General features: G+C 29.5%; 5 protein-coding genes across 5 annotated transcripts; 4 read left to right on the top strand and 1 right to left on the bottom strand. All coding sequences in view use genetic code 12, as the record gives it.

Moving 5' to 3' along the window:
- Nucleotides 1-1,565: 1,565 nt before the first annotated feature.
- KGF54_000926 (uncharacterized protein) lies at nt 1,566-2,765 on the top strand (the record flags this gene model as incomplete). The annotated part of the gene is made up of 1 exon (XM_051766892.1): nt 1,566-2,765. One exon carries the CDS (start codon nt 1,566-1,568, stop codon nt 2,763-2,765), a length of 1,200 nt encoding a protein of 399 aa, XP_051622140.1.
- A 171-nt stretch (nt 2,766-2,936) lies between these two features.
- KGF54_000925 (uncharacterized protein) lies at nt 2,937-3,551 on the bottom strand (the record flags this gene model as incomplete). Its single annotated transcript, XM_051766891.1, has 1 exon — nt 2,937-3,551. The coding sequence occupies one exon, from the start codon at nt 3,549-3,551 to the stop codon at nt 2,937-2,939; it is 615 nt and encodes a 204-aa protein (XP_051622139.1).
- A 150-nt stretch (nt 3,552-3,701) lies between these two features.
- On the top strand, nt 3,702-11,990 carry KGF54_000924 (uncharacterized protein; the record flags this gene model as incomplete). The annotated part of the gene is made up of 1 exon (XM_051766890.1): nt 3,702-11,990. One exon carries the CDS (start codon nt 3,702-3,704, stop codon nt 11,988-11,990), a length of 8,289 nt encoding a protein of 2,762 aa, XP_051622138.1.
- A 532-nt stretch (nt 11,991-12,522) lies between these two features.
- On the top strand, nt 12,523-12,834 carry KGF54_000923 (uncharacterized protein; the record flags this gene model as incomplete). Its single annotated transcript, XM_051766889.1, has 1 exon — nt 12,523-12,834. One exon carries the CDS (start codon nt 12,523-12,525, stop codon nt 12,832-12,834), a length of 312 nt encoding a protein of 103 aa, XP_051622137.1.
- A 336-nt stretch (nt 12,835-13,170) lies between these two features.
- On the top strand, nt 13,171-17,202 carry SMC4 (condensin subunit; the record flags this gene model as incomplete). Its single annotated transcript, XM_051766888.1, has 1 exon — nt 13,171-17,202. One exon carries the CDS (start codon nt 13,171-13,173, stop codon nt 17,200-17,202), a length of 4,032 nt encoding a protein of 1,343 aa, XP_051622136.1.
- Nucleotides 17,203-17,206: the final 4 nt, after the last annotated feature.

Genomic DNA, 17,206 nt, shown 5'->3' with positions numbered 1-17,206 from the left:
CTAGTTGGTGGATAGCTAGCAATGACCTGGTTAATAATCTCGTGCGCAATACAACGATAAGAATAATCAAAGTTCAATTGAAGAATTCAGATTTTCAATAACATATGTAATATGTAATATCACGACAAATAAAGTATCTAACGTACTATTTTGGCATTTTTTGAGCTAAGGTAATGCTGGATCTAATTGTTGAAACACCGAGTTGTGTTTATCAATATTCTCTTAAAGACAGTTCTTTGCCTGGAAACTTTTAATTTTAAATTCCGATCATTAACTGAGGCAAATTGTTCTTTCTATGTTTCTGTTAGACACCTCAACAGTGAACGAAATGATTTTATTTAAAAAATTAAAAATTGAACTCCTCCTACTTTTGCAAAATCTAAAGTAAGCAATTGTAAAATTTATTTCCGTATTGCTGCGAAAAAATGTGAAACACAATTTAATAAGCAAATTGTTTCAGAGTATTCATAGAGCGTTATGGAGCGTAATTGCCTATTACTAATGCTACTTTGTTCCAGAAGACTAATACAGCTTATATCTCGAATCAAACTAAAAGAAATGGCCTACTTATTCAACAATACTCTAGTGTAAAAAAATTTGCATAGATTTCATCATAGAGTCAATGACAAAAGGTTAGCTTTGAATGCACTATATAGGTTACCGCAATAACAAAAAAATGAGACACTTTTTATAGCATCTAATTCAATTACTCGACTGCCCAACAAGATTAATTAACATTATTAAAAATTTAAATTTCCACCCAGAAAGTCGGTAGTGGTCAGATTGACGAAAAGCTCATGTCGTTCCAACCTGTTTTCTTCTCCAAAACATCAAAAGAACCTGGGTTTAAAGTTCGGTAGAGGGGAGTAGTGGATGTTTCGAATGCATTTGGTGATTCCAACGAGGCGATTAATTGATCAATTTGTCAAATTTTGTTTCATCGATTTTTTTTGGCTCTGAGTCCCGTTATTGTCTGGTAGCCTCAACGTCGACGAAAAACTTAGGTTTGTCCGACCTGTTTTCTTTTCCACAAGATTATGAGAACCTGAGTTCAAGATTTGGTAGTGTCGAATAGTGGTTATTTCGGATGCATCAGGTGACCAACATTATGCTTGTAATTCAAATTCGGTTCACTTAAACCTTGGTTCACGTGGAGCTCGAACAGAATTAATAAGTATTGGAATCCATCTTAAAAAGATTACGCATTTGCCTTTTAGGCTCGCAGGTTCGAATCCTGTCTCTACCGCGCTCTTTTTTTTTTGCTAAGTTGATCTTGCTACTTGCAAATGATCATTTACAATCAAAATGATCAAATTGTTTTAGCTCATTCAATTTCTTTGATGACGTCTTTAATTTGTTTCGATGAACTCCGAACTCTAATCATTACCTGTTATTGCTTTGGTGAATGTAGTTGAATTTGAAAGATGAAACAAAAAAAAAGAGTATGTGAAATTCGAAAGACGTTATTTTCAAAAATTCAGTATTAACATCACACAAAAATATTTGAAAACTGTTTCACAAATCAATAAATTTTTACAGTTATTGATGATGTTCTACTAACATAAATGGATGATCAAAATTTGTATGAAATATTAGAAATAGACTCTTCAGCCACATCGATTGAGATTAAAAAAGCATATAGGAAATTAGCTTTAAAATATCATCCAGATAAAGTAGCTGAAGAAGATCGTGAAGAATCAGAAATTCAATTTAAAAAAATATCATTTGCTTATGAAATTTTAATAGATGAAACCAAAAGATCAAATTATGATACTTATGGAAATACAGATTCACCATTTGAACAATTTTATGGAGGAACCACCAACGAATTTGGATCAAATGATTTTTATGATTTTTTCAGAGGCGAAACACAACCTAGAAATAAAACTGAAGATGCACATATTAAGATAGAAATTACATTAGAAGAATTGTATTTGGGGAAAGTTATTAGAACCACATCTACGAGAAATAAAATATGTTTAACGTGTAAAGGAAGTGGACTAAAATCTTTGTCTGTGGAAAGTAAAAAATGTGGTATTTGTAATGGTGAAGGATTTACTAGAAAAATCAGAAGAGTTGCACCAGGATTAGTAGCACAAGATTATGTCGATTGTACAACATGTAATGGAACTGGAAAAATTTATAGAACAAAAGATAGATGTAAAATATGTAAAGGTTTACGAGTAGTTGAAGAAACCAAGATTTTAGAATTTGAAATACCAAAAGGTTCAGCTAGTGAAGGAGTAATTAGAAAAAAGGGAGAAAGTGATGAATACCCAGGAAAGATCACTGGCGATATAATATTAGAATATAAATGTAAACCTCACAAAACATTCCTAAGAAGAGGTGATGATTTAATAGTAGATTTTAAAATTTTTTTGGTAGATGCTTTAACTGGGTTTGAAAATACAATAGAACATTTGGATGGTAGAGGTATTAAAATACATTCTAAAAAAGTTATACGACCTGGAGATTATATCAAAATATCAGGTGAAGGAATGCCCAAATTAAACAAGTCTTGGTTTAAAGAAAAAACAGGAGATTTATATTTAAAAGTTGATATAGAATTTCCAAAAGATAATTGGTATATTGAGAAGGGAGATCTTGAAAAACTAAGAAACTTAATACCAGCAACAAGAACAGAAGAAAAAATCCATGAAGCAAATGTTGAATTATATACTGACTTTTCAATTGTTAAAGAAGTCCCAGAGTTAGAAGAACCACAACAACCAAGACAAGAGCAACCTCAATGTTCCCAACAATAAATATGTAAATATACTTGTATATATATAGATCTATTTATAGCTAATTAATAATTAAGCATTCATCAAAATCTTGATACACACTCAAGTTGAATGATAGTGATGTAAAGACAATTCTCTTCATCAAAAATCAATATTTAAACCAGTACTTTAACAAATATCCGCGAAATTCCCTTAATCTAGTAAATTTTTTAAATCTTCCAAATCTAACCCTATTTCTTCTGTTATATCTTCTACTTCTCCATCATCAAAATTTAACTCAGAGTCTGAATGTATAGGAGTCGAAAAATAAACTTCTTGTTTTGGTATATATTCAATTTCATCTTGCCAATGTTTTTCCACCAATTCATCTATGTTTTTCGGTTTTGAATGTCTTTTTATAGGATCCATGTAATTTTGATAGACTTGGTTGACGTGAATTAAATTTGGTGTTGGAGATTTTCTTTGTGGTGATGGTTTTTGAGCAAATTCAGGTTTAATTAATGAATCAGTTTCAAATCCATTTATTCTTTGTTTCTTGATTGGTGATAGATCGGGTACTGGAGATATTCTCTTCCGTATTTCGGGTTGTGGTTGAGATTGTGGTTCTTCTGGTTCAGTGAATATTGGAATTGTTGAATTTGATTTAACTAATAAAGGTTTATTTGGAGCTAAACTTGATTGTGATCTATTTAATGTATTAGTACTTTTACCACCAAGGGGTATTCTTTTGAATTTCTGAGTAACTATTGAATTCTTTGTCGGTGCTTTAGTTCTTTCATTCTCTGTATTGTCAAACACTTTTGACATTTTGGTTGGTATTTGGTTGTAGAAAAATCAAAGTAATAAGTAATGTTTATATTTTTTTTAAAATTGTGCTCTAAAAATAAAATATAACTTATTATTAATATTTTTAATCAGTTATCGCGTTTATATATTTATTTTTACAACCACCATGGCATGGCCTTTGAATCACAATTTGTATATGTTACATCTACTTCAACAATAAGTGTTTCCTTTTGGATATATTTAGTTGATTGGGTTTTGGTTCTAGTTCTTGGTCTTGGATTTTTATTTTATTTCCATAAATTATTAGGATTTATATTTTCATTTTTATTTAAATTAATATTATGGAAAACTTATGGTATAAGACTTCATGTTGATTCATTAAAATTATCACCTTTAGGTGGTAGACTATTTTTCAAGAATTTGACAATGTCATCAGCTGATACAACTATATCTATATTAAACACTACCATAACTTGGAGATATTGGTTTATTTCATTAACAAAATTATCAAATTTTTATTGGGAAGCAGATTATGAAACTGGTGGAGTGACCCAAAAAATAAATGATGAACTGCCTTCAAGATTTTTGATTGTTGTGGACGGACTAGAAATTTTTATGTATAATCGAACTGCAGCTTATGATGATATACTAAACAATTTGAAAAACTATCAAAATCACCATCAAAATGTTTCTACCACCACCAACATTGATGCGCCAACACGTTCAAGATCATTAATGTTATTATTGCAAATACTACCCATTGAATTAAGAGTCAAAAAAGGAGCAGTTGTTATTGGAAATATTACCACTCCTTCAATACTAGTAGCTTCTTATAAAGCTGCTAATGGTTTAATTGATATAGCAAAAGCTCCCAACCCATTAGATCCTTATAGATTAATTCACGATATCCAATTTGATGATTTCCAAATATGGATGAGACCAAATATTGGATATGACAAGAATCGATATACCACCAATACTATTAAAAAATCACCGAAAAAGCATTACAAAATATGGCATAACTTTTTACATGCTACTAAATGGATTCACAAAAAATTAAACAATGAAGATTTACCACCAAATTACAATTGGCACGGTTTAAAAAGATATGTTGGAGAAGTGGAAGAACAAGAAGTTATAAATGATGAACAATATGCTAAATATAGTTTAATCCTTGATTCTCCAATGACAAGAGTAGTTTATTATTATGATTCTCCTGGACCAAATAAAGATAACTCACCATTGGCAGAAAGCGGTGTCGAAGTTGAAATATCAAATGGCACTATGCATTATGGTCCTTGGGCTGATAAACAAAGAGTTCCCTTACAAAATATGTTATTCCCCTCAATAGCTAAAGATTCAGCACCAAAAGAGAAATGCGGATCCAAAAGAGATTATGATGGATTTAAATTTGCAGTAATTGTTCGAGATGAGTTAGTTTTGAGAATTCCTACAAGAGAATCAAGTAAAGATAAGGGAAACCATAAAACTAGACCTTTTGGTTGGTTAGAAGTAAAGGTAGATGAAGGTTCAAACATAGGTCTGTTTACGTCATTTATGACTGAAAAAGATAAATGGCCGAATAAATTAAAAGTCATATTCAATAATCCGGAAGTTAGAAGTTCCGTGAATCATGACGTTTTATTTTTAGCTGATTCACATGAAATAAATGCTGATATTGCATTACCCTTGGAGTGGAATGGACTTTGTAACTGGAAATTCAATCAAGTGAGTTTAAATCCTAGGGTGTTTTTATTAAGAGAGCACCTACTATTGTTTTCTGATTTATTTACTGATTTTGCCCTGGGCGATCCACAACCATATGAATATTTTAGACCATTTTGTTATGACATTTCTTGGAAATTAATAAATTATGAAGTATTTCTTAATGTGAATGATTGTAATATCATTGATAATCCTAGAGATTTTGATAATAATAAATATTTATCATTTCAAGGAGAAGAGTTTAATTCAGAGATTAACATTCCATTAAATGGGGCCTTCTCCAAAAAGACTACAGTTTCATACAAACTTTGGACACCATATTTTGAATTAGTTTTAGATACTCCACCTTGGCATACAGTTAATGCATACCTAAAAGAAACAAATGTTGTTGGTAAAAGTGGACATTTCACCATTGATGGAGCTTATACCTTTTATAATGCAGTTGAAATCAACACCACAAATTTGGTTGAAATCAATTGTATAGCTGATGAATTAAGTTTAAAATTTTATGGATTTATTATTAGGTACCTTTTCACTTTAAGGGAAAATTATTTTGGAGATCATATACATTTTAAAACCTTTGAAGAATATAATAATGAAGAAAGTATCAACAGTGAAATTCCAGAACAAGAAGAATCATATTGGAAAATGATCAAGTTTGAAAATGATGTTGACGTACTATTTAAATTTCAAGTTAGAAATGGGTTGATTATATTACCAACACATTTGTATAGTTCCTCATCCCATATTGGTCTTAATTTTGATATGTTGGATATTGATATTAGATTCTGTAACTATTATATGGATATGCAAGTTGATTTTGGTCCAGCATCAGGAGTTTTGGTGAGAGAAAGTGATGGTAGTTCAATGATGAGTGTTGGTGAATATACTGAATCTCATTTGTGCTCTCATATTGATATGTCAATTGATGGATTTGGTGTACATGCTCATAGAGCGTTTGGAGTTCCACCAACTGAAACAACATTTTGGTGTAAATGGGATTTCTATTGTGGAGATTGGATTATTGATAGTAAACCATATTTTGTAAAAGCTTTAAGTTCAGGATTATCAAATTTTGGTATTGGTTTTCTGGACCAAGAAAATGCATTGGATGAAGCATTTCCACCAGCATTCGACGCAGCTAATTTTTCATTTAGGTGTCCAAAAATATTAATAAAATTATGCACATCTTCAGGTGGTGGAATTGAAATTGGATTATTAGATATAATTTTGGGTTACAACGACATATCAAATATGAGATATTCAAATAAATTATCAGTTTCCATACCAGAAATTTATCTTAACGTGTTTAACTCCCAAAAAATTAGTTCAACTTTGAGGACTTCGCTAGTATTTTCAAATATCTGTCAAAAGGTTGATATGGTTGGAAGAAGAGATACTCAACAACTACATATAAGGGATAATGATGCTCCATTTCATCGGTCCCCATTTCTTTTATTTGAAGAATATAGAGACGAATTTTATGATGCTAACAAAGGAAGTTTCCTCACCTCATTTACACTTCCGGAAGTCCCAATTCCTTTAATTGATGATTTGACAAATCTGACATCTACAGAAGATGAGGATACCACTTTACCAGCATTAGATTATAGAGATGAAGATTTTACTCCTTCATATGAAGTTGATCCAGATACAGAGTATGATAATTTAATTTTGGAATTGGGTGATGTTGATTCAGAAATGAGTTTGAAGAGTATCTCGGTATTGATAGCTTTGCTAAAAGAGCTTCAAGATTTTGATATTGATTCAGTAATGGATAAAATAGGAGTAAAAACAATCAAAATGCTAAATAACTTCCTAAAATCATCAAAAGCTGTTAAAAACTTAAGGGTGGTTAATCATGATGTTAATTTATGTATAAAGCTAGACGATGATAATAAAGTCAACTTAAATACTAAAGATTTATCCATTGCCTTATCAAATAAAACTGAATATTTTGAAAATTATGGAGAAATTCATACCCATGAAGAATTTTCCTTAGCCTTGCATCTTGGTTCAATCAACATTAATTTATTACAAAAATTTAATATATCAATTGAAGATATTGAAGTGTGGATGGAGAAAATAGATGATCTTGTTGGATCTGTTAAAGCTGATTTTATAGATACAGATATTGATTTAAAACATGATTGGAAATCGGACATTGATAAATGGAAAGATCAAATCACATCAGAATTAAAAAATTTGGATAATTTACAATCTGAAAGATCTAAACATGCAAGTTTGATTTATGCATTAACTGTTGCTTCTTCTGATTATTATATTGATCATGATCCTGATGTACTTACACGTCCAGCATATGTTCTTAGAGCTAAAAAGGAACATATAAGATTTTTTGATGGTTGGAAAGTAGTTGCAAGATTACGTCACATTTTACAAAGTTTACCACCATCTTGGTTAGATCTGGTAAATTTGAAGAATCAATTGCCAAATAATGCATTTGAGCAAGTGGTTGAAATTTTTTCAAGATGGAGAATTTGGGAAGCTAACCCACAACAAAGGATATATATGTTTAAACATATATTTGGTATAACTGAAGGTGATTTGACCAAAAATTTGAATTTTGAATTTGCATTAAACGAATTTAGTTTTAAATCTAGATGTCGTAAGAACCCTTGTTATATGAATATTGAAGGGATATCAGTTGATTATATAAAAGATGAATTAGTTTGTCGAATAAATTCTTATGATAGTAAAATTACAGCAAAATTATTAACTTTGGCTAATTCATTAAAACCACCTGATTCAAGTAAAAAAGAACCAACAACAAAAGAAGAACCAATTAAAATTCCAAATTTTTTAGTCGATATTGCTCATTTTAAACAATCAATTTCAATAATCACAGCATCAATCGAAATAAAATTTGAAAATTTGTTATGTCAAGTTTTGGAAAATGGTACGACTGGTGCATTAAATGTTGATGCTTTTCAAGCTAATTTAAGAGGTGCAAGTCAGATCATGTTGAATCAAGAACTTTATACGTTAAATGTTGTTTTTTCCAAAAACAATACAATTGATGTTGATCTAAAAGCTTCAAAAACAAGGATATTTGATTCTGTTATTGCTTTAAAAGAGTTAATGAATTATGATGTTTCCTATATTAAGCTGCTAATACCAGACTCAAAAAATAATATACAAGAAGTCACCACCGAGAAAGCATCTTTTTTGTTATCACTCAAAATTAGTGAAATACTAATTGGTGTTGATATTTTGAAACCTTTGAAAATTTCAGCTGCAATATTCGATACAAATATAGAAGCAACAACAAGTTCTATATCTGTTCAAATACTGAGAATTAAAAGCAATTTAAATTATGAGAAAGATTACATTTTTGAGCTTCAAAGTTCAGATTTCTGGACAAACACTAGCTTCAAAGATTTGGATTCCACATTGATGGTAAGATCAATAATCTCATTAGGCTATTTTAAAATCCAATCTTATAATCTCATAAGAAGTTTAATATTTGCCATGAAGGATGTTGATACAATTGGACAAAAAGTAAAAGAATTACAAAATCTTATACCACCCTCAGAATCCACAAACAAACCAATTGTGGGAAAGAAAAAACCTACTTTATTTAAAATTAATTTTCAAAATGATTATTTGGAATTGGCAACTATTATGAACAAAATCAATACTAGTGTAGCTATTGAAGGAGCTGCTTGTAATGTTGCTAATGTATCATTATTTTTTAAAGTACCAATTTATGGAGATATTTCAATTGCTGCGGCTAGAATAAATGTGCTTGCAAAAGGTGTACCACTTAGTTTATCCAATTTATTGGAGTTGAATTTTGCAATTAGACTTTTCAATGATACAGAATCGATTAGACAAAATTTACAAGTGGAATCACAATTTTGCAGAGTTTGTTTATCTGAATTAACAGTGATTTCAATTTTGGAACTTTTAAATGAAGTGGTAAAAATTCTTCCAACTTTGAAGAAACCTAAAGCAACAACAAAACCGCCACCGGCATCATCAACACAAGCAAGCAGAAATAGTTTTGAAGAAATGATTTATTCTAGAATTGCAGCATTCCAATTTTTATCATATAATTTTTGTTTTGGTTGGTTATTTAATGAAAAGTCTAAAGAATATCCAGGTGTTATAGTTGGAGCTGAGAAATTCTTTGCTGCTACCGAAGAAAGTTTGGGAAAGTTTACATTAATTGGATCATATGTATCTGTTGCTAATGGTAATCAGTCATCAAATTTTTATAGTACTGAATCAGAAAGAAGTAGTTTAAATCGAGCTTTCCTTCCAATTTTACAAGTGGCTTATATTATAGAAAAAGAATCAAAATCATCAAAACATTTAAGTGTTACTGTTAATGGTGATGAAATTGATGTTAGATTTTTATCAACTTCAATAGGTAGTATAATTCAAAAAGCAGCTACTCTGGCCACTAATGTGAAACAAATAATTGATAAATTTGAAAAAACTGCATGTGAGGAATTCACCACAGAATCAAACAAATCCAATATTGATATACCCTACCAATCAATTGAATTTTCATCAACTTTTGCTGGTTCAAAAGTTATGATATATAGAATTGAGGAGGAACAAGAAGACAAACCTTCATTATTTTTACATGCACCTGCAATTAAAACAGCTTTCAAATTTATAGACGATGGTGAGACTAAAAAATTATTTGGTGAATTATTAACTTCTTCAAGTGAAAATATATTATTTCCTAAATGTGTTCCAGTTTTATTAGATTTAGCTACAAGCGTTAAAGAATTAATGCAAAAACCATCAAACGATGTTAAAAAGCCAAAAGAAAATAATGATTATGACTACTTTGATTCATTACTAAAAGAAATGGAAATTCATATAGGAGCTAAAATTGAAAAACAAACACTTACTTTAAGTTGTGAACCAACAGCCAAAGTTGCAGCAATCGTTGGGTTGGAAAACATTTTTATACAAGTGAACACCCTTGAACCTGGAAAATCTTCATTAAATTTGTCTTTATTATTAGATTGGGTATCCGCATCTTTACAACATATTTATTCAAGAGATATAAGTGCATCAATGAAAGTTGAACAATTAACATTGCTGAGTAATTTTGAACTTGGTTCCAATTCCCAAATTATATCTTCAGGTAGTTTAACAAATGTTTCAAGTTATATCAATGTAAAACAATATCAGGATGTTGATTTATTTAAAGATATATGGTTTCCAAAAGAATTATTTGACTTATATGATCATCAAGAAGAAATGGTTGAAGCACCTTCAGAGTTGGCAGAACATAAGAATATTTCATCTAAATTTAAACAAGTTTCAACAAGTTATGCGTTTCCTTGGGTTGTTGTATTTGCTATCAATACTATAAATTTAGAAGTTGATTTGGGCCAATCATTAGGTGTTTGTAATTTGATAATTGATAATTTTTGGGCTCTATCAAAAAAACTGGCTGATTGGTCACAGGATTTAAAAATGGGTATCAATTCAATTGCATTAACATCGAAAGGTAGGTTGGGTGGATTTATTTCAATAGAAGATATGAATTTACATACTTCTATTAGTTGGAAATTGAAAGATGAGTCAACATTGGATGTTCCATTAATTTCTGTTTCAGGTGGAGTTGGTAAATTCCTGATGAAAATTTCATTTGATTATCATGTTATCGCAATTGCAATTTTAGAGAATTTTTCAATGGATATATACAACAGGAAGAATGAATTGGCTATAGCTAAAGATCATTTATTTGTTGCTTCAAAATTTAAGACTGTTGAAATTTATATGACTTCTTTGACAGCATCTAACTTCATCGATATTAGCAACACAATTTCGAGAATGATTCAAGATAATAAAAGATCTTATAAGGAAACACTACGAGATTCATCTAAAAAATCAATTATCCAAAAACCTCATAAAGATAATACTATCTTACAAACTATAAAAAAATTAGAAACAATCATTCATGTTGCAGCTGGTAAAATTTTAATTCATGTTTATCCATCTGCATTAGATAATTCAAAAGTCTTAGTTGTTAAATTAGATGATTCAAAAGTAAAATTTCAACAAAATGAGTTTAAAAAGGGAATCTCAAATGAATTGAATATCAAATTCAACGATTTGAAAGTATCGTTATCAAATGTTCCAGAAACTGAAGAATCATTTGTTCAAAGCTGTACTGTTGAAGAATTTAGAGATATTGCATGTAAAGCAAAAGGTGGTTCAATTTTCGTTTTCCCATCTTTCAAAATCTCCATGAGGACATTTGAAAATGATCAAAATCTTATTGAATATTTATATCAATCAACATTTAATGGAACTGTTGATATACGTTGGAACTTAGGTTCAGTTAATTTTATTAGAGAAATGTATTTAATTCATTCAAATGCATTAGCTTCAAGAATGGAATATCGTCAAAATAGACAACAATTTGAAGAAGAAAATGAAAGTACAACATCTACATTAAAACAACAATTGAATGCAGAAGATCCAACTAAAGATATTGATGATGCAATAAAAGTAACTATGGAAAAAGTTGAAAAAACTTCAAAATATCAATATTTCGCATTAGCTCCTCCAATCATTGAAGCTCCACAACTAAAAGAATTAGGAAATGCAACTCCACCATTAGAATGGTTTGGATTAAATAGAAATAAGTTTCCAAATTTTACTCACGAGTTGGCAATTGTTAATTTACAAAAATTAGTCCATGAAATTGAAGTTCAGTATTCAAAAATGTTAGGTAAAGCATAAATAATTATGAAAAAATAATATTTATTTTTTATTTGGTGCTATGTACAATTTTCACCTTATATATTTCGTAACCTTCGTTGAATAATTTTCCATTTATTAATGTGTCAAATACCATCTTCCTTTTTCTTTTCTTCTACTTATAACTTTTAAACCACCTTTTGTTCTAAGTCTTGCCAAAAATCCAAATTTTCTTTTTCTTTTGAGTGTTGATGGTTGATATGTATTACCTCTTGATTTAAATCTTGTTTGGATGATATTTATTAAGGAGAATGAATTAATTATTGAGTTATTTAGTATAGGTGATGTTGGTATTGATCTCTGTATATTCAAAAATTGGGGTTTAATTAGATGTTGAAGCATGATTGAAGTGTTGTAATGGTTAACTTAGTAGTTAGATCTTGACTGTAGTATTGTACCTTAGATTACTATTTGGTGATATTTGAAATTTTTCATTTTTTTTCTCTTAAAAACACTAAATTTATTTTTTTGTTTAATTTTAGATTTATCTCATCAGTCAAGATTCAATATTACAATGTCATCAACAAATAGAACAAGAAGAGTGATACCTTCAACTTTAAATACCCCAACAACTGTAAAAATAAATACAACAAAGGATATACTGCAAAATGAAGCTGAATCAATACTAACAGAATTTATTGAGGCAAGTGAATTTAATAATAATCCATTAAATGTTAAAAATCAAAATCAATCGAAAGGGTTTTCTAACAACAGTGAAACTGTTGCTATACTATCACAATTAAAAAGGATACAGAGAAATTTAAGAGGGTTGCCACCTATTTCCGACAATAATGATGCAATTAAGAATAACGACAAATCTGAATAAAAGGTTAGTATAAACTGGTTTTTGAATTTATTGCCGAACTTCAAATACAAAGTTGACTTGGGCATTTTGAAGCAGGATTAGTTACAGTAGTCTTGTAACTAAAGATATGAGTGATTGAGCTAATGGTAATAATCAAAATAGAAGATATCCAAATAATGTTTCTAAGAATAAGATGTCCTGACAACAAAAAACGACAATGATTTTGTGTAATATAATAACCACTTATTTATTTTTTTATAATAATAAATTTTGTTTGTTTACTTTTTTAATAAATATTTCTTTATTATATTTTTTTTTTTACAACCTAAGGATCTTTACAACTGATTACTTAAAATAATGAAAAGAAAAAGAATCATATCAGATGATGAAGATGATACTACATTTATAAATAATAGTGATTATGATAATAACAAAGATAACGAAGAGGAAGAAAATTTAAATAGTGTACCAAATGAAAATAATGATAATAACATAGTAACAGACACGGTAGTAGATACATTAATTGATCCAGAAAATCTCACGAATGATCCTAAGTCAAAACGCGAAATTACAGAAGAATATACAAATCAAGAAAAGAAAGAAGAAGAAGAAGAAGAATCACACGATCAATTGGATATAAATAATGAAAGCTCGGAAGAACCTATATTTGATAATAATGAATATGAAAAAGATACACCAGTAGCAAGTCCTGAACCACAAAACACCACTCCTCAATCAAAACCAAGACTAGTTATAAACAAATTGATACTTACAAATTTTAAGTCTTATGCTGGGGAACAAATTATTGGACCTTTTCATACTTCATTTTCATCAGTGGTTGGTCCGAACGGTAGTGGAAAATCGAATGTTATTGATTCAATGTTATTTGTTTTTGGTTTTAAAGCAAACAAAATGAGACAAGGTAAAATTTCGGAACTTATTCACAATTCAGGTTCAGGAAGAGCTGATTATTGTCAGGTAGACATTTATTTTGAAATGATTCATGATGATCCAGTTACAGTTGTTGAGAACTCCCAGCTTATAATATCAAGAAGGGCGACAATTAATAACCAATCACAATATTACATAAATAACAAAAGAAGTAATTATACAGAAGTTACAACCCTACTAAAAAATCAGGGAATTGATTTAGATCATAAAAGATTTTTAATTTTGCAAGGTGAAGTGGAATCAATTGCACAAATGAAAGCAAAAGCTGAGAAAGAAGGTGAAGATGGCCTTTTGGAATATTTGGAGGATATTATTGGTACAACTAAATATAAACAATTGATAGAAGACAGTATGTCTAGAATAGAAGAATTGAATACTATATGTCAAGAAAAAGCAGATAGATTTAATTTGGTTGAAAAAGATAAAGAAGCATTAGATGAAAAAAAAGTTGAAGCTTTAAGATTTTTAGAATTGGAAAGAAAATTAAATCACCATAAAAGCATTCAATTTCAATATAATATAAATCATTTTGAAACTAAAATCAACGAGAGACAAACTGAAGCAGATGATTTAGAAAGACAATTGCAAGAGAAGAAACTAGCAAATAACGAAGTCTTTAAATTAATTGAAGAAGAAACCGCCAAACAATCTGAGATCAAAAAAATTGTAAAATCTTTCACAAATGAACTCGAGAAGCTTGATAAACAGAAAAAGGAAGTAAATAAGAAAAATGTAGCATTAGAAGAAAAATCAAAAAATTTTGAAAATAAACTAAAGAAAGTTCAAAAAACTATAAATTCCCTGACACATGCATTAAATTCTTCATATCAAAGTTTATTAACATATTCTAATTCATCAGAACAATACAAATCTCAAATAGAAAAACTCAACACTTCTTTGGAAGAGGAAGAGAACAAGTTACATGAAATTCGTGAAAGATTAACTGGCAAAACCAAAGAATATACTCAAAAAATTGAATATTTACAAAAGCAATTAGAACCATGGAATACAAAATTAAAACAGAATGAAAATGAGATCCAATTAGTTAAATCAAGCATTAATATACTAGAATCTCAGAAGAACAGCATTTTCAAACAACTCGAGGAGAATAAAGAAAAACTTATTGCAATCAAGCAAGAAGGTAAAAGTAAAGAAGCGAAATGTCAGGAGAAAGAACAAACTCTTGAAGCTATAGAAGAACAAATTTCATTAGGTGAAGAACAAACAAATTCAAGAAAGCAAAGAATGGAAAAAATGAAAAATCAAATTAATAGAGCTAAAAACAAATATCATGATTCATCACAAATTTTCCAAACTAAACAAAATCAAAACAGTGTGTTGGCAGCTTTAACAAAATTAGGTAAATCAGGTAGAATTGAAGGATTTTATGGCAAATTAGGTGATCTTGGTAGTATTGATGATAAATATGATATAGCTGTTTCAACTGCAGTTCCGGGATTAGATTCTATGGTGGTTGAAACAGTTGAAACTGCACAAGCATGTATCGATTACCTCAGAAAAAATCGACTCGGGTATGCAAATTTCATTTGTTTGAACAAACTAAGAAATTTTGATCTTTCTCCTATAAGCATACCTGGAGACCCATCAAAAATTAAAAGATTGTTTGATTTGATTAATCCCGTGAATCCTAAATTTGCACCAGCATTTTATAGTAAGATGTTTAATACTTTGGTTGCACCTGATCTAAATGAAGCTAAAAAAGTTGCATATGGAGCAAGAAGATGTAAATGTGTTACCTTAGATGGTAAAGTCATCGATGTTACTGGTACAATGTCAGGTGGTGGAAATCAAGTAATGAGAGGAGCATTGCGTTTAACTTCAGCTCAAACTAATCAACCAGATTTTGATGAAGATGATTTAAAAAAGGCATGGAGCGAAATACAAGATATGGAATCTGAATTTAATAAAGAACAACAAGATTATAATCAAGATATGAGTAAATTAGCAAAAATTAAAAATGTTGAACCTGAAACTAGACTTGAAGTGGATAAATTAAAGATGGATATAGCTGGACTAGCATCTGAAATGAAAGAAGTTTCTCGAATTTGTAAGAATTTGGTGGTTGAACAAAGAGAAATGGAACAAAATAATCCATTTGAAGAACAAATCGAAGACAAACAAAATGAACTTGATAATTTAGAAAGAACTAAAGGAAATTTAAAACATGAAATGGCAGAATCAGAAAATCAAATATCAATACTTGAAAAAAAGATTATGGAAGCTGGAGGTACGGATTTGAAAATTCAAAACTCAAAAGTTGACTCAATAAAGAAACAAATTTCAATTGTTAATGAGAAAACAAGTGGTGATAGAATGGCAGTCAAAAAACTAGAAAGTGATATTAAACGTCATACAAAGGCTATAGAAGATGCTAAAACAGAACAATCAAATATAGAAAAAGATTATGATTCAAATAAGGAGCAAAAAGCTGTGGTAGAAGAGAAACTCAAAGAATTGGAAGAAGAAATTATTAAAGTAGAAAATGATAAAAAGAATCAAGATGAAGAATTAGAAGTCATAAGAGTTAAAATCGAAGAAAAAGAAGAAGAAATAGCAGAATTTAAACAATTTGAAGTTGAAATTACAAACAAATTGGAGAAAGTAACAAGTGGACTTAAAAAATTGCATCATCTAATCGAAGACAATCAAAACAAGTTAAATGCAATAGAAGTAAGAGATGTTACACCTTACATCTACTGGTTAGATGAAGAAGAACAAAATAAATATAAAACCAATGCATTGGAAAGATTGAGTGAAGAAGAAATCAGAGATTTTGATTTAGAAGCAGTTGCTGTTGAAATTGAAGAATTAAATAACTATATGGCTACAGTAAAAGTAGATGTTGAATTGTTGAAGGAGTATGGAACAAAGATAGATGAATACAATGATAGAAGGTCTGATCTAAATAGAGCAGTTGAAGAACGTGATGAAAAAAGAGATTATTGTGAAGATTTAAAACGCAAAAGATTAGATGAATTTACGGAAGGTTTTAGTAAAATTTCAATGACATTAAAAGATATGTATAGAATGATAACAATGGGAGGTAATGCGGAGTTAGAATTAGTTGATAGTTTAGATCCATTTTCAGAGGGTATATTATTTAGTGTAATGCCACCTAAAAAATCATGGAAAAATATATCAAATTTATCTGGTGGTGAAAAAACTTTAAGTTCATTGGCGTTGGTATTTGCTTTACATCTGTATAAACCAACTCCCTTATATGTCATGGATGAAATTGATGCTGCATTAGATTTTAGAAATGTTTCAATTGTTGCTAATTATATAAAAGAACGGACTAAAAATGCTCAATTTGTGGTCATTTCATTAAGAAATAATATGTTTGAATTAGCTGCTAAATTAGTTGGGATCTACAAGGTTGAAAATAAAACTAGAAGTACATGTATAATGAATATATAAGTAA

The sequence above is a fragment of the Candida jiufengensis genome (assembly GCF_024610255.1).
Source record: "Candida jiufengensis strain CBS 10846 chromosome Unknown scaffold7, whole genome shotgun sequence".
Lineage (NCBI taxonomy): Eukaryota > Fungi > Ascomycota > Pichiomycetes > Serinales > Debaryomycetaceae > Lodderomyces > Lodderomyces jiufengensis.
This window is presented reverse-complemented; position numbering and strand designations above follow the sequence as displayed.